General features: G+C 43.1%; 1 protein-coding gene across 2 annotated transcripts in view; it reads left to right on the forward strand.

The window, feature by feature from the left end:
• The first annotated feature begins 3,167 nt into the window (after nucleotides 1–3,167).
• CORIN (corin, serine peptidase) overlaps nucleotides 3,168–24,067 on the forward strand; it is a 149,115-nt gene continuing 128,215 nt past the window's right edge. For both annotated transcript variants that reach the window (XM_054204227.1, XM_054204228.1), the window contains exons 1-2: nucleotides 3,168–3,327; nucleotides 21,229–21,373. In XM_054204227.1, coding sequence (XP_054060202.1) covers nucleotides 3,253–3,327; nucleotides 21,229–21,373 — 220 coding nt within the window. In that variant the 5' untranslated portion in view covers nucleotides 3,168–3,252. The remainder of the gene's footprint in view (nucleotides 3,328–21,228; nucleotides 21,374–24,067) is intronic.

Consider the following 24,067-nt stretch of genomic DNA (forward strand, 5'->3'; position numbering starts at 1 on the left):
TACTTGATTGTGGTGTTACAGCACTGAACTCTGAGTTTATAATCTGTTCTGTTTCTACTATAAAGTAGTTCTGTTTTGAGAGCATATCTGCTATATGCCAGCTTCTATTAGAGGGATGCGCCTGTGGGTGGTGGCGTTAGAGCACAGAGATGCTTGGTTTGAAGGAGGTTCCTGTGCCAGGCAGTGGAAGCATGATGTGTGTGGTGGCCGCTCTCTGGTGCATGGTTCAGGGTGGAGCATGCTTGTCTGGACAGTCTGTGGGTGACCCTTGTCCTCACTTGCTTTCAGTTCAGATATCCCTCTTCTGCTTTGATTTCATTCCATTACCAGTTGTTTTCTGTGGGGATTTTAACTCGCTCCCTTTTCTTCCTCTTCCTTCATGAATGTAAACTTGTATTTGTGTCTGCCATCATCATTCAATTAAATCAATCAATTGCTCAAAAGAATTATAAAATGAAGATCCTGTAGTGGTCTGCACTTACTAGGAAGGGAAATGCAAGGTAAAAAACAGAAAAATCAAATTAAGTCAAATCAGTTCTAAGATAATGAGATATGCTCGCTTCTTTCCACTAATGGTTACATGTTAATGAATTATTTGGACTCTGTATTAAAATGTTTATATGCCATGCAACCAGAAAACAAGTTTCTGGTATGGATAGTGTATCGATACGAGCTCTGGGATACATTAAAGTCAGTCATAAGGTAGACTACATGGCAGCTGTCTAGAAATAAATTGTACGCTGAGGGAACTGTGGCTTAATTGAACCAAGTGTTATTTAATCTAAAGAATTGTTTCTCATGCAGCGATTTCCGTAAAATTGCCAACAGAAACAGAATTTGGCTTAGGCTTTCTCTGTGTGCTGAACACTGTGGCTGAATCTTGTAGTTGTGAAACTGTGATTTGAATGGCTCCCCCACTTGAGGAAATTCGTATGAGATTAGGAGTCAGGATTGGTTTGGGGTTTGGAATTCACGGTGCTACTGACAAAGAGAATTGTATCATAGAATGGTTTGGGTTGAAAGGGACCTTTAAAGATCATCCCGTTCCAATCCCTAACCCTAAGAGGGGGTTGGCGATCCAAGGCCAAGATGGCTTTGCAGTCTGAGCCATGTACTGCACTGCTTAGATTTCTGTTATCAGTTGTTCCTATTGTAATTTTTGACAAGGCTAATCTCTGTAAAATACTGTAATAAGTAATGGATTATGGTTTGATTCCTCTTTTTATCAGCATTACAGCATGAAATATTTGTTGGTTTACATTAAGCAATTTGAAGGTTTTGCATAAATGTTCTTGTTTCTGTCCCTTTCTGTGCTTTTCCTATTATTTGTGCAATTGTTTTAAAAACAAAAACACTGCTTGCTTCCAGAGGGGACTTTGCTTGGTTGGGTAAAAAAAAAAAAGCAGGACTGAATTACCATGAACAGGAGTTAGGTGCAATGCCACTCCAGAAGCACACAGTGACCAGTCTCTGCCTCATAAAGTTTGCACACAAACAAAACGTGACAGTGCCTAAATCCGAAGGTATGGAAATAAAGATAGCTGGAAAAAAAAAAGTTAGGAAGATATGTTTGCCTTATATATATATATAAACAAACTCTATATATGAGGGGTATCATCCTCACTGATAGCAACAAGTGGTGACTAGGGATAGAAGTCATATTCATGTCGAGGTGGTGGTTCACATTTTTCGGGTGTTTTCTGACTCACATTTTGAATGATAGCATTTCAGAAGCACTGAAACGTGCAGTAAAACGGGAAGCCTCTCTGGTTTACAGATGTCATCTCAGAACCCGGCGACAGCTCTCTGTAGCTCCTGGAAGGGTCCTGAACTGCGTCTGTTGTAGCGCCCACTTCTGCCCCTCAACCATATGCATTTTGTCCTGTTGACTTTATCATTCTTGGATAGCGTTTGCAAGCTCCGTTAGTACACAGACCCGGGCTTCAGTCAGACCCGGCATCTTTGGATGCGGTACAGGCAAGAGAAGAAAAATGCATCAAAATGCAAGTCTTAAAAGTCGATGTCTCAGGGGGGTGGGGCATTTGCTCTGTCATTTGCAGCTGCAGGCGGCACTTGTCTCTTGGCATGAGAGCTTTGCTTCGAGAGGTTTGTAACAAACAGCACACGCCTCGAGCTCTCCGGTCCTTGGGGTCGGTCACGGCCGGGACAGGTGCAGCGTCCCCGGCCGCCGCTGTCCTCCCGGGCAGCGCTTCCTCGCTCGGCAGGGACGGGGCGCGACAGGCTTGTGTATCCCCCGGAGGGGCTGGGAGCGGAGCCTGCCTGCGGGGAAGGAGATGGAGAAAGCTGTCGCCGGCTCCGGGAGAGCTTCCTCTCTCCGGAGCTCCCTTCCCCTCCGCTACTGCTGTGCTGGCGGCAGCGCCCGGCGCCGCTTTCAGCCCTCCTTTTGGAGATAAGGAGGATGGGTTGGGGAAAGGCGAGCCGCTGTGCTGCGGAGGAAAGCGTTGCGATCTCTGTAGGCGCCAAGCTTTCTATCCTTGGGGTGAAATAAGAGCCGTTGCACAAATAAAGAGCATCCAGTAAGAAGGAGGGTCCTCCAGCGCCCGGGAACCGCGGATGGATGGACCCGGGAGCTCGGCCCGGGCTCGCCACTCCCAGCTCTGAACTCCGCGCTCCATCCAACCCGGCGGGCCGGGAGCGCCGGTCGGTCCCTGCCCCGAGGTGGCTTCAGACCGATTCAGCTGCAAGCGCGCATCCGGGCGGACCGGGGACTCGCCGGCAGCCCAGAGGGCTGCGGGGGCAGCCCCACTGCCTGGCCCTCAGAAGAGCCCCAAGCGAGCCAAGGTAAAGGGTGCGAGGGGCGAGCTCCGCCGGTTTCTGCCCCGCACATCGTCCCTGGCTCAGGCTTCTCTTGCCACCTGAAGCCCCTCGCAGCGTGACAAGGCGTCGTTCCTCGGGGGCGAGGGGGCAAAGGCTTGTGACCACCTCATCCGCCCTCCCTGGGGGACGGCTTTAGGGCGAAATTAGCAAGTGGGCTGGCTCTCAGCTTGTCCCCAAGGGGTAGAGCCTTGTGTGCAAAAGGGGGTGGGGATGCGGCGGCTTTCTCGCCGAGGTTTATTATTATTGGGTGGAGGAGGGGGGAGGGGGAGTCTGCCGAGCAGACAAAATGCGGAGCCCCCACCGCCCCGCAAGTGCGTATGTGCGGGAGGCGGACGGCCGCGGCTCCTCGGAGACCGAGGTAGAGAAGGGTGCGGGGGGCGGCCGAAGTGGAGAGGGTTCAGCGGTAGCCAGAGCATGCTCTCCATGCAACAGTTCCCTGCCCTGCCTGCGGAGGAGGAGCGCTACCGACAGGTCCTCTCCGCCAACAGGGTAAGGCCAGCCCGAGGGAGCTCCCCTCCGCGGTGGGGACGCCTGGGGGACACGGGGCTGAGGGCTTGCGAGGGCGGCTGCCTGCGCCGCTCGGCGACCCCCGGGTGCCGGCGTGCCGGACGGGAGAAGGGGGAGCGCGGTCCGGCGGCGAATGCCCCTGGGCTGCCACCGCGGGGCGGAGCGGCAGGTTGCTCGGGCAAGCGGAGAAGGGGCGAGCCCCGCGATCTGCCCTAGCGAGAGCGGACCCGTGGCTCGCAGGCAGGGACGGTGCCGCGTCCCCGGGAGGCGCGGCCGGAGCCGGGGACAAGTGACCGCCTGTGCCCAACCTGCCGTCCCAGGGCGCTCCCGCGGCGGAACTTGCGCGGGAGGAGCGGGATGTAGGTGAGTCGCAGTTAACAACCGGTCGATGTTAGCGTTTCGCTAAGAGCTTAGCGGCGCCCTCTCCCCAGTTCTCTCGCAAAGTCAGCGGCAAAGATCAACGGGGCTGATGTGCCGGTTCGTTGCCCTGGCGCTGGAAGGAGCGGGGCAGAGTAGCGCCGAGCCCGACGGCAACAGGTCTGGCAACAGAGTTTGGGCTTGACCTCCATCAGGACGGCCGTGGCAGCTCCACCGGCGGCCGGCCTCCCGGAGAGCCGCCGCACCGTGACCTCGTCCCCGCCTCGGATGCAGCCTGGGGTCGGGTGGAGGCAGCGGGGGGCAGCGCTGCCGGCGGTGCGGTGGCGGTGCGGTGGCGGGACCGCTGAGCCCGGCGCTGTCGCACCTGGAGAGGGCGGCGGAGCTTCCCGCAGCGGTCCCCACGCCACCGACACGGCATAGCAGCCGGTTTCACAAGTTTGCAAATACGGCAGTGTACTTTAGGAGTGTCGTCGCTCCACTTGATTTAAAATGCATGATCCTTGGACGCGTTGCATGGCAGACGATTAATTAATTAACCTTTTTAAAAAAAAATTATTAGCAGCCTGGCTGAGATGGTGAAACTCTTAAGTGAAATCAAATATCTCGAGCTTTTAATGCATTCACGGGGTCTCTTGGGAAGATTTAGCTTTCAGCAGTAAAAGTATAGGAATGGATTTTTCCATATGGCCACTTTCACCCTTCCTGTGTTCCTAAAAGGTGGACCAGACAGCAGGAGTAAATTGTAATTCTTTGGTTTTGTTTTTGTAATGCACCCCTTAGTTGGAGATTGCTGTTAAAAGCTTCTCAGGTACTGTGACATGGCGTTGGATTAATGTATCACTAAGACAATCCAAGCAACTATAAAGGAATAATACAAGGAATTACAGAAGCACTCTGCTTATGTGTCTCTGCAAAAGCTGGTGACATCTCCAGAGCGTTTTGGACATGAAGGTCCTGTAGGAAGCTGTGGGCGCCTGTGGGGGGACCGGGGAATCCCAAACAATGTCCAAACCTCCTGTAGAAAGGCAATGCTCATGACTTTTCCTCCCTCCTCCATCAGCCACTTACGGGGTACCCAGCCAGCCTGGTTTTTCTGCCTGTGGGGAAGCCTGGCCCTTCAACCTTGCGTATAATCATCACTCAGCATGTGTTTTTAAGGAAGCCACCAGTACTCATTTTCCTGAGGAGGCTCTCGGGGCGGTGAGCCAGGCAGCACCGCTCGCTTGCCCAGATGAGAGGAATCTGCTTGTGCTCTATTGGTACGGGATTGTCAGGACAAAACATTGTCTTTCCTCAGTCTTTTGGAGCTGGGACTATAAAATACTGAAGAGAGCATTCATTTCCCCTGCAGAAATCTTTCCTGGCACTTAACTGTGTTTCTGTGGTAGATAACTTCAATGGGCAGTGAATCAAAAGTGTAAGATGGCTTGAAAAATGTCATGATTGGAGGTGTCCTATAAAATGTGCAATGTGCACACAGCAATTTAATATATCCATATTGTTGTTTAGCTGTTAACTAGGTATTAGATGATGTCTGCAGATACAAATGAAAGCCAGGACTGTTAACAGTGCCAGTAATTATTTAAAAATGCAAGCTTGCTTGAATGTAGGAGAGGTTTTTTTTGTTTTTTTTGCTAAGCTGATATACATGTTTAGGTCTTAGCACTCTGCTCCCTTGAGGAACATTGCTTTCCTGCCGTTATACTAAATCCATGTATTGCCAGACACATCCTTTCTTGTCATTACTTGCATGGCCAAGCGAGGAGTGTGTGCAGGGGCTGAGGTGGAAAAGCACCCATACAGAAATCTCGTTTACCAGGAGGGGAAAGCTCCTTCCAGGGGAAGGCGGAACAGGCAAGGGAATGTTGGGATGGTTACACCCGGCGAAGAAACCCAGCGTCTCCTGCTCTCATCACTTCTCAACTGCTGTAACCAACAAATGCTGAAGTCTAAATAAGCCCTTTGTACACAAGCGGGAAGACAGTGCTTCCATCGGTGTGGCCTAGTGGCCGTTTGGGCTCTGTGAGTTTTTGCCATTGAGGCCCATCAGATTCAGGCCATCCCAATACAGCAGGCATGATATAAGCACTACAGGCACTTCCTCAAGAGAAGTGAGCCGTGGCTTTGACCCCACCTGGACCAGGAGGCTGTGGACACCAGGTCATCTGCTTTCAGGCTGAGCAGCATGCGCTCTGAGGCAGTTACACATGACGGCACTATCTCCTGGTGTGGTCAGGCTTTAAAAGATAGCAGCTACCACTACACTGTGTGGGAAGAGTCAAATCCTATCAGCGTGTCAGGTATCCTGAAGCAGCGCTGTTTACAAGGCCAGATGAATGCCTTGTTTCTGAATGCCAGCCAGGGTTTGGCAGGGGCGGTTGTCAGCCCACTTGCAGCTGGGCAGTTCTGGGCTTGCACATGTAGCTTAGGCTCGTCCAAATGTGGCAGACAGACACCTCCTGATTTTGAAATGCCTTTAGGACAAAGCATTTGAGCAGTGGGGCTTGAAGGGGGCAGTCTGGTTACAGTTTGAAATACTGATGTTTCTACTCTGCCCTACCAAAAAGAAACGGACCTCATAAATGGCAGGTTAGGCAAGTACAGTTCTCCAGTGCCAGCGGAGAAAGGTGGGTTATAGCCCTTGGTGAAGTGATGGATTGTCACAGTAGGACAAGAAAAGTTTAAATCCTCCTTGAAAAGGTCTTCACGCACGTAACAACCTCTGAAGACAGTGGTCAGACAGGCTCCAGCTTGACTACCCTCATTGCCTCTGTATTTTTAATTCTAGTGACCCTCTGCAGTCAATTGTTTTTCATGTAAGGGTATGCACTTTCGTCTGGAACTGTGCTGAGCCTGAGTGCCAGGGTGTAAGAGTCCCCTTCCACTTGCTGGGATCTGTAACTGGGGAAGTTAATCTGTGTGTGAGGTGGGTCCTCACTTCCTGAGAGGCCGCATGAGGAAAAATGGGGAAAAAAAGAGAGGGAAGACAGTCTGGGGCTTGCCTAGGTGGCTTGCCTGGCTCAGGTCACAGCCTCTGTGTCCTCCGGCCGGCCCGGGCTGCCCCCTCTCCCCAGGCGGTGAGCGGCGGCGGGGCGGGCTGGCAAGCGCAGGTCAAGCCGGGCGGCATGCCGTGCCGCCGCGCTGGGGGTTTCCCCGCCACAGCCGCCTTGCCCGGCTGTGCTGAGGGACGCGGCGGGGGGGAGAGGGCTCGTTGGTGGGTGCCTCTCCCAGTCCGCAGCCCCGCCAACAGAAGAATGTGATGCCGATCGCATCCCTTCCGTCTGTCCACCGCCCCCTCTATAAATAACTCTTGCTGGGCTGACCTGTCAGATTCCCCCGGCAGAGCGGATCCCCTGACCCGGGTCGCCTGCAGTGGAAAGTCTGAATGCAAAAAATACCGCAGTAAAAATAGAGCAGCCGCGTAGCCCCGCCAGGAGGTCCTAGCGCCGGGGCCCAGTGGCTCCCGGTACCGCCCCGGCGCAGGTGCTGACCGCTCCCCTCACGCTAACGGTGCCCCTGGCGCTGACCGCTGCCCTCACGCCGAGGTCGCCCCTCACGCTAACGGCTTCTTTGGCGCGGAGGGCTCCCCTCACGCTGAGGGCTCCCCTCTGGGTAACGACTCCTTTGGCGCGAAGGGCTCCCCTCACGCTAACGGCTCTTCTGGCACTGACCGCTCCCTCACGCTAACGGCGCCCCCGGCGCTGAGGGCTCCCCTCACGCCGACGGCTCCCCTCACGCTAATGGCAGCCCTCACACCGACGGCTCCCCTCACGCTAATGGCAGCCCTCACGCTGAGGCTCCGCTCAGACTCGCCGCCCGGGCTGCACCGCCTTAGCGCTGCGCGGCGTATGGCGCTCCCCGCCCTCCCCGCATCCAGATTGATGCCCGCTTTAATACCTTAATGGTGGCTGCTTTTCTCCTTTTTTAACTGTAAGATGGAAGCGTAATTAATTTCTGCTATTCTGCTGGGGAACAGGTAGTTCCAAGTACAGTTTTTAATTTCGGCTCATCTTTCTCATCAGCAAACATGAAAGAAACAGGGATAATGGTTTAATATCCTAAATGTAAAAATAATAATGAGACAACAATCAAGTAAGAGCTTGCTGTTTCAAAAAAGAGATGAGAATCTTGCTACCTCTGAAGTCCGAATTAGATTTCATCCTGTGCCTACCTGGTGCAGAAGATGGCTCCCCTGAAGGGACAGATTCTCCTCAGCTGTGGTTTCAAGCCACTGTAACTTAAGGTGGTGCTTGTAATTATTTATTTATGCACATAATGTTATTTCTGGTGTTCAAGGCCAGGTTGGATGGGACTTTGAGCAGCCTGGACTAGTGGGAGGTGTCCTGGCCCATGGCAGGGGGGTGGAACTAGATGATCTTTAAGGTCCCATCCAACCTAAGTGATTCTATGATTCTACAACTGGAGGAAAGGAGTTTATTACTGATTAATATAAATATTTAATTACTGATTCAGGTATTGTGAAACAAAAAAAGAACTGAAGCAAGCATTAAAGCCCTTCGGAAAACACCTCTCCTGCCTCATTCCCAGGCTCGGCTTCACTCCAGACTCTTCTATCCCTCGCTTGTTATCGTCGCAGGTGACACTATGTCCCTTCAGTGATGCAGCCGGCAGCGCAGGGGAGGACTGTGGTTCTCTGCTGCTCCTTCCTTCTCACTCTTGCTCTGCTTTGGTGTGGATCCTCCATGGGCCGCAGTCTGTTTGGAAATATCTGCTCCGCCATGGAGCACCTACTTCTCTGACCTTGGTGTTTGCACTGCTGTTTCTCACCCTGTTTCAACTTCTTCTGCCCATGTAGTATTTTTTGACCTTTCTTAAATATGTTTTCGCAGAGGCATCACCAATTTGGCTGATAGGCTCAGCTGTGTCATGTGTGGTAGAGCCAGCTGTAAATGGCCAAGTCCAGCATGGGACAGTCCAGTCCCCTGACTGCCAGCCGCTTGTCACCTGCACCCAGTACAGATCTCCATGTAATCAGGGGCAGATTTATCCAGAAGTGGTGGCCACCTCATCGTAGCATCAGCTTGCTCACAACCGACCAAAGTCGCAGTGTTACCTCCGTGGTTGTTTGCTCCCCTGTCCCTCTTCCCCAGTCCCCAAATCATGAAGGGATGAAATGAATCCAGCCGTCCCTCAGTTCCTTTTCATCATCTCTGTCATTAGAGTGGAACCACTGCAATATCTGCTTCTTTGTCTGCCACACAGTCTATGATTCTCTAGTTTTGTTCATGTTGTTGCCAGCATAAGGTAGTTTTTAGCATGTTGCCCTGTAGAAAGTGAAAAGAGGCTGAAAATCAGATACTGCCAGAGCTGCTTTGTAACAGTGAAGTTTGTGCTTGCTTGTTGCAAAGCATGTTTCCCAGAACAGTATGCATTCTGTGGGACCTCAGCTTTGTGTACGTGCTAAATCAATGAATATTGCCTTTTTTTTTTTCTCCAGAGAGGACACAGAAATTGAGACAGTTTTAAAAACTTTTCCCCATAGAATAATCTATGGAGATTATTCTATTTAAACCTGTGGGAAAGCAGCCTGTCAGGCTGCATCATTACATGTGTCACCTGTAATGATGAGGAAGAGAGAAAAGCTACTGCTCTTCCTCAATTGCAAGGCTAACTTTTTCTTGCAAAAGAAGCATTTTCTATATTGAACATTTAAGTCCCCTTCACCCAGTCCCTAGGGGAAAGGAATTGAAGGTAGACATGCATTTACTTATTTGTGACTGCATCAGACTGCATCTATTCCAAGTCATGTGTTGTAGTTCAAGATCAATGTTTAGTGGATGCTGCTCATGCTTTCGTACTGGCTGATCAGTGATTGTCAAAGTTGTTCCCTTCTCTTCCTCAAACCTGTAACACTCAGTTCTGCCATATACAGAACCTAGTGTTTTAAAAACTAATGTGCTAGAATCTTCCACCTCTGATCTGTTTGATACCAGAGAGATTTAACTTAACAGTAATTTAACAGTAATTACCCAGGGCAATTGCTATTGCTTGTCACCTCAAAGAGCTCCTAGTTTCAAAATAGCCTATACTGTCACTCCAATATTATTGAGAGTTACTTGAGAGTGTCTCAGACTCAGGAAGCATTTCCTAGGAAAGCAGACTCATTTTTTTTCCCCCTTGATGCCTCTGAATGAAGCAGTAAGAAACCACTTACGTGCTCCTTGCATTGTTCATCTCATTAAATTTCAGAAAGCAGTCAGTGCATTGTCTTGGAAATAAAACCACTGGTAGCACTGAGGAGCTTTCCATCTCATGTCTCTCAAACCTGCAGCTCTGCATTCATGTAACAATACAGCATATATCTGTAATTTACAGTTACATCTGCTCTGGACTTTCGTGGGCCAGTGGAGTGACACAGAGGTTTCTTGCCTTGGTCCTGCTTCCGATGTCAAATCTTTTTCTGTGTGGATTATTTTGCCTATGTTAAAGTTGTCCCAGAACCAGTGGGACCTGGAGATTATAAAAATAGAATATGCTACAGTTATCAGGCTTTCCCCAATCTCCTACACTTTTGCATCTTCAGGAAGAAACACAGACGTCTGAGCCCACCTTGCCTTAACAGCCTGTGCTTTCCTGCCATCTTTTTTTTCCTTTTTTTTTAACTTTTTTTTGCTTTTCTTGATTTGTAGCAACTGTGTAATAAAAGAATTAAGTAGTAAATGCCTTATTTAAGCTTCGATTTGTTCCTGCTCAGCCATTTTAAAGGTGTAAGTTTAAGTTTAAATAATTTGTAGTGCATGTATACAAGGATTGAAAGGAAGTCTGAAATGACAACTGAATGTGTTTACACGTTATTAACAATTCTCCTTTTCCCTATAAAGTCAGAGTATATGCAATAATGTTGCTAGTGGTCTGGAAGGGCTAAGAATCCAGATGGCTTCCATTGCTTTTTCCTCATCATAAATAGGATTATTATGTGACTCTTTGAGATTTCCAAAGAAAAAGTGAATGGAAGGAAAGCTGGCATCTGTTCTACGGATGACAATTAAATTGAATAGTCTTAGCCATAAATACAGTAGGATTGTTCTTTGCCAAAATAATTCACCAGACTGTTATTGTTTCAGTGACTTAGGTGGAAGTTTTTATACTACAAATCCTTATGTGATCCATAAACCTTTGATACTATATCAAAGTCATAGTTAAACGTGTACACCAATGTGCCTTGTTAACCCACTTAATCTTGAGTTTTCTGTTATCAGCTCGTTGTTTCATAACTTCAACGATAATGAATAGCTTTAATCTCTAGTCACCTCTTCAGTTATTTCTGTCAAGATGTCCTGGTAGTTTCAAAAATATCCTTCTCTTTCTTTTTCTCCTACTGAAGCAAAATAATATGTTTCTGAACAAAGTGGTATCCTACTGAAAAATGAATGAGTCACCTCTAAATTTTTTCAGTAGTAGGTTATTGGCCTGTGAGACATTGTATAAGTCCATTTTCATCTTTGGGAAGAGGGCAAATAAGTATCCAGCTACGTTGATCAGATGAAGCTTTTCTTTGACTCTAAGCCCTGTCTTTTCCTTTGATTAATATTGCTGCTGCTCTTATCTTTGGTCCAAGGGTTAGTACGTTTTTATTCACAATTCAGAAAAAAGTCAGTAGTGTAAAGTTAACATTACACATTCAAATCCAAAATTTTGATTTCTTCTAGGCAGACGTTTATAGTGTAAGCATAATCTATACACTGTAGAGAAAAATGAGTAAGAAATGCATGAAGCATAAGGGAACAAATGCTTCTAAGAAGATTCCTGCCATTTCTTTAGCTTCCATAGCACCCAATTCATGTCACTTCTGATTTTAAATAGGTTAAGTAATTGTATAATTAAGCAATGCGCATGGCACATATATAATGTACTGGTCACCTTCCAGTTCAGAAGGCTAAGCCTACTGATCAGGCATTAATGGCAAAAAAAAGGGTATGTCCACTTATGAGGTCTAGTTGCCTTGTGTGGGATGGGGCTTCTAGTGGGATTTCTACACAGGCGGTGTGATTGATAGACTGAATGGGAGCCACAGGGCAGGCAGGATTTCTTTTTGTCCCTTCTAGTTTTCTAGGCTTGAAAGCTGTTTTTAAGAGGTGTTCCTCTAACTTTATCCCTTCACCCCCTCAAAATGTTTTTTTTCAAAACCTTTTTATTGTCACAAATTAGGACATTAAGATTTTTTTTTTTTTTTTTTATGGTTTCCAATTTTGCTTTCTGGTGCTAATGGCTCTTGTGCAGGCATCTGCTTACTGAATTCCCAGCAAAGCAGGAACCTGAAACGAGTACCGTGTTACTCCCCTGCCTGTTGGATTGCGATTCTCAGCAATGTATAGCCAGAGGCTTGCCATCAGTGCTCTACTTGCTTAGCAAACCTCAATGCAGTGAACATCTGGGTAGTCAGGAAGGCATTAGAGTGGTCTCTGGGTGTGTTCAGAAAAACAGCATGGCACCATTGGAACTTTTGTGAGTAATTTTTGCAAGGCCTAGAAACTTAAAGAAACCTAATAACCCCCGAAGCATAAATTCTGCGTTAATTAAAGATTAATTTCCCCCAAACACTTTCCCACTGCCTGCTGAGGTGGGCTGAATGGATGTTCGTGTTCTGGTATTGAGAAATATCAGATAACGCTAACCATAGTCTAGTTTAAAAAATTAATGTCTTCCATAGACACTTCAGTTTTTGAAAAATCTTTGATATCTTCCATATGTTTACTAAATCTTGCTCAGTTTATAAGACATGGCAACATCACACATCTTTGCCAACAGCTGTTAGTAATTAAAAAGGGGGAGCTTAGAATTGTAGTAAGTTTGCCATCAGCTGAATTATTTCTTAATCTGAATGTTCTTGAAGATGCAACAAAGTTCCATTGTAAATATGGGAAGCATCCGTTGCTGTAGTTGCAAGTTTACATCAGTGAAATTACAAATAATTGTAAATATGTATGATACGTAAGTAAGTATGTAAACAATTAACATTTATGCCAAAGTGGAATCATTATTCAGCAGCATTTCTTTTGAAAAAGGAAGAAATTCAAACATATTGCTATTGAAGAGGTGATACTACTGTTCTCTAGTAGTGGTAAATATCCTTTTTTCTCCTCTCTGCTAATTCAAATTTTGAAGAGTGAACAGTACTGACCCTATATGGTGGATAAATGGTCTGTCTAATTCTCATTTTAAATGGAGAGCAGTTACTGGTATCACACCAGACACATGGAATCCAAGAAAATCCTTTCTTTTCCACTTCAGCCCCTTTCCATGAGATATTAAACATAGATCACCTGTAATGGAGAACCAAGGTAAATTGTTTGCATGTTGAATAACTTTCTGATTTCTAAATCAAATCTTCTCAGGGATTACTAGTTATTACATTGCTTATTTAGATTTATTTCAGTATCAAATAGATGCTTTTCGAAGTGCCTTTATAATCCACTACATTGTCAAGATAAAACACCAGAGCCTTTCCCAAAAGAACTAGATGAAACATGAATAAACTCCTCAGATCTCCTAACTATAGTGCTTATGTGTGACCGACCAACTTATTTCCACCTCCCTCAAAGCCTTCAGAAAGGGAAGAATGAATTATGAAAGAGATGTAGCACCAGGACCTAGCTCTCTTAAACTAAGCATATGCTGTACGATAGTAACTTGGACACTGGTAACACCACTGGCAGCACGGCATTCATCTGTCATCCTGGATAAAAACAGATTTGGAACTCAGATGTGTTGGTGGCTCTGATAGCTGGTCATGCCTCAGCTAGAAAGGTCAAAGCAAGACTGGGTTATATCTGAGGGGTCTGCAGTCATGCTGTTTGGACAGCACTGTAGGCATACTCCAAAGGAGATCTAGCTTGGCAGGCAGAAGTGCAAGGTCTCAAACACACAGATAACTGGAACACCATAGTTGCGTTTGGATTTTGTCTCCGCAGACTTACCACTCGCTGTCTCTGTCTCAAACTGAAGCTGGACCAACATCAGAAGTGTGTTGTCGCAGAGCTGGGTGAGACATACCTGAATGTCACCTTGTCTCTTATGAGCTTTTCATGCATATCTCCATGATTTTTCAGTTCCAAAGTTGTCTCAGTGGATCACAAAACTGCTGAAATTACTTGTCAGGAGTTAAGAACCCCAAATTTGTGTGACAGAAATGAAGGAAAGAATAGCACACCAACATTCATTAGTCTGAATTGGTGACTTCTGGTGACGCCTGGTTTGGATTTTTACTACACTGTGTCTCATGCTGGATTAATAATAGCTTGAAAGGTCACCTGAACAGAAGTGGCCAATGGGTCTCTATGGTAGTCTGAAAGGAAAAGAATCACCATACTTTACACGTTGTGTCTTCTGTACACAGAATAACTATCACTGACACAGTTTACTTACTTTAAATGCAAATTTAAGTCATGAAGGTTAAAGGGGTTTCAGGTTTCTGCTTCAGCTAAAAGAATCTGGCTGAACGTGGCATTTAGCACTAACCAAATACTTCTTTTGGAAAGATGTGCCCAGCTTTATATGACATCTCCCTTACTGGGATACTGTGTATTTTGGATTGGCATGATGACTCAATATGTTTATATTTCAGTGGTTTAAATAGGGGTAAATCGGAGTATTTTATTTCATGGACGGGAAAGGAGGTCTGGTCATCAAAATGAAATTTGAATGAATTGTCAGCAATTTGTAATTTGTCTGAGGATACAGAATTTCATGGGAGAAGTTACAGGATCACAGTGAACTTTAACTATCAGGAAAGCTAGCACATTTCATTATCACATGAATTGTTATTTGCACAATAACATGCTTCTCATGTTTGCTGCCTTACTGTATGAAAAGAGTTGGGTTTTTTGCTGCCTTGCTGTATGAAAAGTTTTTTCCCCCCCTAAATTGCACTATTTCCTTTCAGAATAACTATGGCACTTTTGTTCTTAAATTCGTGTGCACAGGAATTTGAGTATTACTTGTATTTGCAGACAAAAGCTGCTTAGTATCCAATTTCTTATGCTGCCTTAACATTCATTCTTCAGTTGGTCCATTTCAGTTTGGCTCTCTGATTCCTCTAACACTGGAAAATGAAAGATTATGCAAAACCTTGTTTCCAGTGACTTTTTGCCTATCCCTGTTTATAGTGTGTGACTTTGCCTGTACCTTTGGAGGATTTATCTTACACTTTCTGCTTGTTACAATGACTGTTAAAACATGGTATTAATATTTTTCAGATTATAAAGTAGTCAAATAGAAGTGTATTCCTGACTCCCAAATTTTCACGTGAACAGGAGAGAACTGATTAAAAATGTAGAATGTTTGCAGCTTCTCTTATTCACTCTCAGGCATTTGAATATTGTGAGTTGGTCGAAAGAGGCTGTAAGAATGAGTACGTTTAAATTTCTTTATATATGCTGTTGTGTGTTTAAGCATTGACACTTCACATGTTCAGTTTTTGCTCTGTAGCCGTGAGAACTGGGAACTGTCTTCCCTTACAGGGAAAGGAAAGCTGTAACGGCTGGTATGGTCATGTGAATTCAATATCTAGATGTCGTGGTCTTTAAGACCAGCATCATGAGAGTTGATAAAATCACAGGGGCTGACAATAGAGCACTTCAACATTAGAAGAGGAACAATATCAGGGATACGGAAAGAACTGCAGATAGTTTTCATAATCTAACATATTTTCCATACATGAACTATTACTTGGCTGGGTAGCAGATTCCTCAGTGGACCTATGGGGACTTCTACAAGGCCACCTGTTTACTGTCCCCTAATGACATTCTTTCTGCATTTCATGGTAGCACTCTTGTCTTCTTTCCACTTCTTTCTAGCATAAACACTAGATGGTACTTTGGTGATGACTTGCTCAAGATATTTTGATGCTTCTGATGCAACAGTTGTCTTCTACATTTCTTTGTTGAGACCCGTCATGCATAGAAGGTACTGACAGTAGGCTGTTAGCCCTAATGATATTTCTTTATTGGGAGAACATCTGTTAGGTTTGTGGTGACAGCGTCAGGAGATATTTTTGTCAAGTGCTTATACCATGATTCAGACTGTTTTATAGACTAGTAACTTAGATACTACTTCTGTCTAAAAGGAAAATTGCATGGTACCATAGGCTTTTCACCCATAAATCTTAATGTAATCTGTCATGTCTGTGCTTTAATATGACAGGCATGTTATTGAAATGACATCCATGAGATCAAATTCTCCCCACATCTTTCAGAAGATAAGCTGTGAATTTTGGTCCAATGAATTTTTTGTCTTTCTGTAGTCAGATGGGACTGTATTTTTTTTCCTTCTTACTCTTTTTCTGCCTCTGCGGTTTCAGAAAATCAACTGTCAGCAGTCTGATCCAGCAGTCCTAGGTAAGCCTAGGACTTTTTAAAAAAACTGCACTGAAATTAGCTCCGAGTTACTTCATGGTGTATTTCCTTTATTGCAGTCATTAATGAAAGAATGGCACTCAGGTAAGCAGTGGTTAATGGCATTTCATTAGGGACAGAATTTTTCAGCTGTCAGAAGAAATTATCAGATGTTCTTAAGCATCCTGTATTCTGGCTATATTCTTGTTTATCACAAAACCCGATTGCATTAAAAGCAAATGACTTATTGCCTTAAAAACCAAGCACTGACATTTCCTAACTGTGGTGCAACAGTATTTAATTCAAAAAAGTCTTTCTTGAATTGAGTTTTCTAACAACAGTGGTAGGAAGGGAACTTGCACCAGAATTCCACAAGTGCTGAGAATATGTTTTGCTCCAGTGCTGTGCTACATCTATTTTATGCCAAAATCTCCAGCTTTTAGGGTTGGTTTCTTTGAGTTTGCCCTCAAGGATTTTGCTTCTAGGTCTTTGTGCCCTTCCCTTGGGAATGGAGATAAGTGTGTATCTACAAGGTACCTCAGTCTTACAGACTTAGGGAATGATTCAGGGAAACTATTGACCACAGAGAGAGTTGAGGGAGTCTGTTTTCTTATCTTGGCCACTAACCTGGAAGCTTGCAGTGAGCTGAGTGAATATGCATGTAGCACCCCTGTTTCCTTCTACAGGCCCATTTTTTTCTCTGAAGATTCCATTATTTATGCCTCTATTCCATTGTTTATTAGAATTGAGAGGACAGAGCATGTCTGAAGTTTATGCAGATGCCACTGGCATACTAGAGCACTTAAAACTGCTGCATGTACTCTTTGTGTATTGCAGTATTTGCTAGCAAGAGGAAAAGAAACAGTAACAGGGAATATATAAAGAGTAGGTATATTGCATTTATGTTTATCTATAGGACACTATTAAATTCTCATTGATGATATAGGAATCATTAGCACTATCTCTAGTTTGATTTCATATTCACCACAGAAATTGATGGAAAAAAACCTCATCTAGATATTCAAGTGATGGAAAACTGGCAAAATTAAGTTTATGCTAGCTTGATGATGATTTTAAATAGGTTTCATGTTTTTCATGAGGTCTTTTCCTGTAGAAGGGAAAAATACAACATGCTGTTTAGTTGCCTATAAATATTTATACAAAACTAGCAATTCTCTTAAAGAAGCATGCCTTTCACAATCCAACTTTCTTTTCTTTAGCAGGCACTGAAAGCAAATTTGGATACAACAGTCTCTTTTTAAATCTGTGATAGTAAGTTGTCAATGCAAAGACTGAAGTTTGTTGTTGCTTTCAGGAGCTGACAAGAAAGAAAATGTTTGAGGTTCTCCTTTACTATGGTCATTTGCCTGAAGTAGCCATGCCAATACACAATGCCATTACACTTTAGAAAAAAATTCTCACAGAAAGAACAAAAGCAGCTCACTGTTTTCTTTGGCACACATTTAATATTTCTTGTAGGTTAACACGAAGGCATCTGTAGAACGGTGGTGGTAACTGCTCTCAGTTATACACTTGTGCTTGGGATGATTAAGATCTCATGGACCTCCAAAATACTCAATATCACCTCCTTCTCACAAGAAGAGTAAAAAAATTAATGATGAATACTATTTCTGTGTTTTTTCTCAATTCTTTGAGAATACAGTTCTCTTGTTTATTGATAACATAAGTTTTTTATTCCTATGACAATCTCTTTGTGGAGTCATGGGTCAGTATTTACCTTAGAATCATAGAATGTGTTGGGTTGGAAGGGACCTCTAAAGGCCATCTAGTCCAACCCCCCTGCAGTAAGCAGGGACATCTTTAACTAGATCAGGTTGCTCAGAGCCTCATCAAGCCTGGCCTTGAATGTCTCCAGGGATGGGGCCTCCACCACCTCTTCTGGGCAACCTGTTCCAGTGTCTCACCACCCTCAGTGTAAAGAACTTCTTCCTAATGTCTAATCTAAACCTACCCTGCTCTAGTTTAAAACCATTGCCCCTCATCCTATCGCTACATGCCCTTGCAAACAGCCCCTCCCCAGCTTTCTTGTAGGCTCCCTTTAGGTACTGGAAGGGGCTCTAAGGTCTCCCCGGAGCCTTCTCTTCTCCAGGCTGAACAACCCCAACTCTCTCAGCCTGTCCTCATAGGATAGGTTCCCCAGCCCTTTGATCATCTTCGTGGCCCTCCTCTGGACTCACTCCAAGACGTCCGTGTCCTTTTTGTGATGAGGGCTCCAGAGCTGGACACAGTACTCCAGGTGGGGTCTCACAAGAGCAGAGTTGAGGGGGAGAATCACTTCCTGGGTCTGCTGGCCACGGTTCATTTGATGCAGCCCAGGATGCGATTGGCCTTCTGGGCTGCAAGCACTCACGTAATACCTTGTATGCCTGGGTAAAGCTGGTCACTTTTGCCTGAGATTTGCAAGAAATGCATCTTGCTTGGGAGTCGTTCTGTCATTCCTTTAGGAAAATGAGCTGGATCTTATGTTTGTTTGTCTTGAAGAAATTCAGAGTCATCTCCTGAGTGCCCTAATCACTGGGCTGTGTACTGATGGTCCTGCTCCCTGTCATCTGGCCCAACAGAACTGTGTCCTTTTTTACGGAATATTGTGACTTCAAGGTATAGTATGCTCTGATTCAGGAGGAGCCTATGTTCAGGTGGTTGTGATACCCTAACTGAGTTGTAGATCTAATTTTTAACTGCTTCGGGCTGAAGAGGGAATTGAACTCAACAGCCCTATTTCCTGCAGGAGCACTTTAACCACTGCACTGTTAGAAAGGGCAATTTTATGCCATTTTTCTCCCCCCACTTTTTTTTTTGGCTGTGCTTTCACAAGTAGTTACAGCAGCTGTGTTTTGGGAGATCTGTATTCATAACAGAGTTGTGTTATTCCTGTTACCTGTGCGCTCAGACCTCCCAAGGGGGCCTAATACAGGATGTGCAAACCAAGGTTATGGAATTTAGGGAAGCCTGGCATGAGTAGCTGCTAAGCTGCTATATTCCAGCATGACCAGAAGCAAAACTTCATGCAGACTTTGAAGACTTTAATATGAAAATGTAGGCAAGTGTGGACTGCAGGAAGTTACATAGTCAAGCAGCGATTGTCTAAATGTCACTTAGATTTAGGTTCCTAAAAGTCACCAAAATCCTTATCTTTATCTGTTCCTGGATATCTGAGGTGTTACTTGTGGGTAAGGACAGCAATTTAGCTGAGATATCCTGAAATCTTGGATTGCAGCATTCGCAACTTGTGAATAAGCTATTGATTAAGAAAAACACTTCTAACAACCAGTTAATTCCCCAACATTCTTTGTATTTCTTTTGTTGTGGGAAATGGTGATGATCAGATTATAGATCTTGTCAACTCACCCAGGCTGTATCTTTTCAAGAGACAGAGCTACCACTCTTATTATTCTTACCGTGAGCTGTCTGTTTCAGATGTTCAGATAACTCCACCATCTTTAAGTTGACAATCAACTTACATCCTGCTTGCTAGATAAGCCCAGTAGGAGGACAGTGTTGAGGCTGAATCACTGGAATAGGAAGGTTATCAACCGAGATACTGCTAGCACCTCACACCGTTCTGGTACCGTGGTCTTTACTTTGAACAGTGGAAGTAGCAAAAACAGTCACATGGGACACTGCACTGGATGTGTCTCAAGGAGGTCAGATAACATGTGATGCTTAGCAGTACCAGAAAAGGTACATACAACTGCACAAATGCAGTTATGGTTCTTCTGTCTATACAGTGTTTGCAGTGTCTGGTAACCAGGGGTATCAGAAATAGATGTGTCTATTAATAAATATCTATTAAATAGATAATTCTGATATTATCAGCATGGGAAGTTTCCTTACAAATAGTCTTTGTGCCATGCTGGAACAAGAGACATTGCAGAATGGTGGAAAATTATGCTGTAAATCCCACTTATGGCTACACCCTTCTCAGTCAAGGCAGTAAAACGGGCAGTGAGCTTGGGGGGATATATCTAGTCTCTGCACAGCAATTTCTTAAGAAATAGTTCAACTTCCATTTATCCCAGTCAGTCTGGTAACCTGTTCTTCACAGAAAGGTACTTACAGCAGAGCCAGCCAAAGGGATAACCCACAGAGCCTGGCATTTACAAGACTAACAATATATATGTCTCAGTTTCTCAAGGTTCTTTGGGGAGAGGCTGTCAGGGTAATGGACGCATTTACGCTCTTGTGTCCTGTCACGACCAGCTTCAATGTGATTGATTTTCCTGACAAAAAGGATAAACTATTAGTCATCCTTTGGGAAGACATTGTCTGGAATTAATAATTTTCTTATCCAATTTCACCTTATCATAGGGAAAATTGCAATTATTTTTAGTCAATTTTGAAGAAAGATGTATTAACTTCATAACAACAGTTTCAGTCTTGAGTTCTGTTTAAAAAGTATGACATTTTTCCAGTATGAGATCATAATCTTAATGGAGTCATGTTTAAATATATATATATTAAACCCATGTTTAGGCTTTTGCAAAGGTTTGAATTTCTGTACTTTGTGCAATTCAACTGAGTTCAGAAAATAATTTTTCTCTGTTTCTCTATATTCCATTTATAGAACAGAAAACATTAGTTGCAAACTCTACAGAATACTGTGAAAAGTTAGAATTTGTAAAGTACTTTAAAAAATGAGGCAGCATTATTGTGCATAATAACTGGAACAGTCCTTACACTTCTATTGTCATATAAAACAAAGATTATCATAGTTGCTTGATTCCTTAATAAAAGAAACTTAAGAACATGGAGCTCTTGAATAATTAGCAATGGATGATTTTTAATTGTAAAATAAGCTGTATTTAGCTTTATTGCTTGAATTTATTATGCATTTTACATTTTTTCAAATGAAATGTCTATCGAACTTCTAGTTCACCAGAAATGTTTAGAAATTTCAATGAAACTGTAAGTCTGTGGATATTGGGTGGACTAAACTAAATTATATGGATTACACTTGGCTGTCCACCAACAAGAAAGTTTACATACAACTTTTCATTAAGAATCTAAAAGCCATTTATAGCATATATTGAAATCATATAGCTGTTCTGTGTAATGGGGAGGACTGCTGCTGAAAACGTAGGAGTTACTAATTGACAGCAGAATGATAAAACTGTGCTTTCTTGTTTTTCAGGTTTTAGGAACAGATGAGGATAATATGGGGGATAGTTGCTCTCAGAAACTGGCTTCTGCCAAGTTCCTTCGACTTTTGCTCCTAATTCTGATTCCGTGCATCTGTGCCCTTATCCTTTTGTTGGTGATCCTGCTTACCTTTGTAGGTGAGTGCTAATGGAGTAAATTGACACATTTTTAATTCAGGAGACTAAAATTGAAACTGCATTCTCAAGTGCTAATGTAATTGTGTATGTCAAAGATACATCTTAGCACATCTACCTAACAAACTAATCTACCTTGTGATTTAATAATGTCAGAGAAATAAGTATGCTATTTAGATAAAATGTATTTAAGGTACCGAAGAGGAAACCACTTCTGAATTTCTCAAGGTAGATTTTTGAGGAGCACGCTACCTTGAGCATGTAGCATGTAGATGGTTTTCAGCTTTCATTTTACAAGTACAAAAAGATATTTATGTTAGAACTTTAGATTACTGTCACTGGAGTGGAATATTTATCCCTTTATGGCACACATTGATGTGCAAATCTGATTTTTATTTTCAGGTGAAAGTTAATTTATAAATAGCCTCAAATCTTTCTGGACAGCCTACAAAATATCACTGTTTAACTAAGGAAAAATATGTTCATTTCTTATAAATATGAAATATGTATCAATGCAGAACCCCAAGTATGTTTTGTGGAAATTTGTTCCAGGTATATAAGATTTCATAATGGCTTAGTCTGTTAACTAACTTTGTGTCTGTAAAGAATTTAAAGGTAACAACTTATTAAAAAAAAATATAATAAAAAGCCTTCCCTTTGTTACCTTTAGAGAAGCTGACATATCGTAAAATCACTTCAGCTACAACATGAGAAAGACAGTAATGCTAGGTTAAAGCATTAATTTTTCAGGAAAAAAAAGAAGTGAAAAAATCATCTGTTCTGCTTTCAGTGCTGGGAGTTTCCGGGATTTTTACTTCTTTTTTTTTTTTTTTGCTATTGAGAATAGTTTTTAGTTGAGCTTCCTTAAGTAATTCAGAAGTACATCTGTAACAAATGGAGTAATATGTGAGGTGTATAAATATAAATCTGTTTTCCTGTTTTAAACACCCAATTTCAATACACATCATACAATCAAACAGTTAGCAAGCACAGGAAGAAACTAAACACTTCTCAATAGCACCTTCAGCACTGTCAAAATCAAGACAACTTAAATCTGTTTTCTCAATTCAGTCTGTAAAGGATTTGCAACAAGACATTGTGGGCCTGTTTTTTTCATTTAGCTTAAGTTAGGGAAGTAAAAAAACCAACAAAGCTAGTGAATGTTATGATTGACAAGTAAGTCTTGGAATGTATCTTTAAACTAAGAACAATCTGAAATGGATTAAGATCAAGTAAATCTGGCAATTAGGAAATATGATGCCATTCAATTTACTTTCCTTATGTTTAGCATTCCATTTGTATCCCTCATATCCTCTGCCCTAGATTTTTGTTCTTTGGTGAGAAAGCAGATAAAAAAGCAGGTGTATTTACGTCAGCTCTACTCAATCTCCTCCTCTGAGGCATGTATTGACATAACACTCATTAAAATGTATGAAATCCTCTGGGGAAATGGGACCTGTTCTGATACAGCTTACAGAGCAAAAATCAGGACTATCTCCTCTTAAGTCAATGTAAGTACTGTAGGGTGAAGAATAAGGCTTGGTGTTATTACGCAAGTCTAAAACTGGCAAAGCTCCTTTCAGCATCTTTTGAATTAGCATGATTATTATTAGTATTCTTCTCTCTCAGCCAGCAGCTTTCATTTTTTGTGCACTGATAGCCTAGAAACAAATATATCTGATGACTGGAATTAAATTAACAAATTCTGTGAGCATCTTTAAAGTGTGTGTAATATAATATAGTCTGTTCTTTTTGTTGAGAATACACTATATCCAGAATAGTAGCTCATTTTCATTTCAGATTAATAATAACTGAATTCTGTTACAGTCTAATATTGGTATGAGGACTTAGAATGTAAGAAATGAGTTGATAGTCATGACCGGCTAACACAAATTATTCAATATATAGGAAATTCTATTCTCATTTTTTCACAAAATGGAGGAGTTAAATTCTGTGGTTGACATTCTGGTATCTTTCACTAGTGCTTAAAACCTAAATAGTGAGCTCCAGTGTATCATTTAGAACCTTATGAACTTTTTTGCTTTGACTTTGGTAACAAACTCATCAGAAAATTATATTTTATATTATATTATATGCCATTTATATTTTGCAAGAAAATATTTTGTTTCCTGTGGTAAATTTCTAAGTAATTACTCTTTTCCTTCTGTAATATTTTTTAATTAAATGAGGCTGATACACATGAAAAAGTGTGCACGCACCTTAGAACTTTCCAATTCACTTTCCTTACATCTGTTTTGCTGCCTGCACATCATTGCAAGCTCTGATGTTGAAGAAACTGAAAAGTTGGTATGGGTGGAAGGAGACAGATAGAGCAGTACAGTTATATTGCAGTAATAGAGAATGTCCTACTCAAGGTGTGTCATGGGGGCCTGTTTTCAGAATATTTCATTAATCAACCTTTCAAAAATTGTTTACCATCAAAGTATTCAAGATGCAAAGCCCTTGGAAAAGTTATTTTGTTAGAACTGTGTACAAAGAAAGGACAAAGCAAATTATCAATAGAGATACACCTTATTTTGACTAAAGATGGTCTTTTATGGTCCATAGAAAAAAAATACCAAGCTGAGTTGTTTAGCTATGACTTCTCTTAAGTACTTACACTCTGGCTCTGCGTACTCTTCTCTCTCTCACCAGGAATATGGCATGCTTGTCAACCAGTAGAAGAAAACTTTGTAA

Source organism: Rissa tridactyla, chromosome 5, assembly GCF_028500815.1.
Source record: "Rissa tridactyla isolate bRisTri1 chromosome 5, bRisTri1.patW.cur.20221130, whole genome shotgun sequence".
Lineage (NCBI taxonomy): Eukaryota > Metazoa > Chordata > Aves > Charadriiformes > Laridae > Rissa > Rissa tridactyla.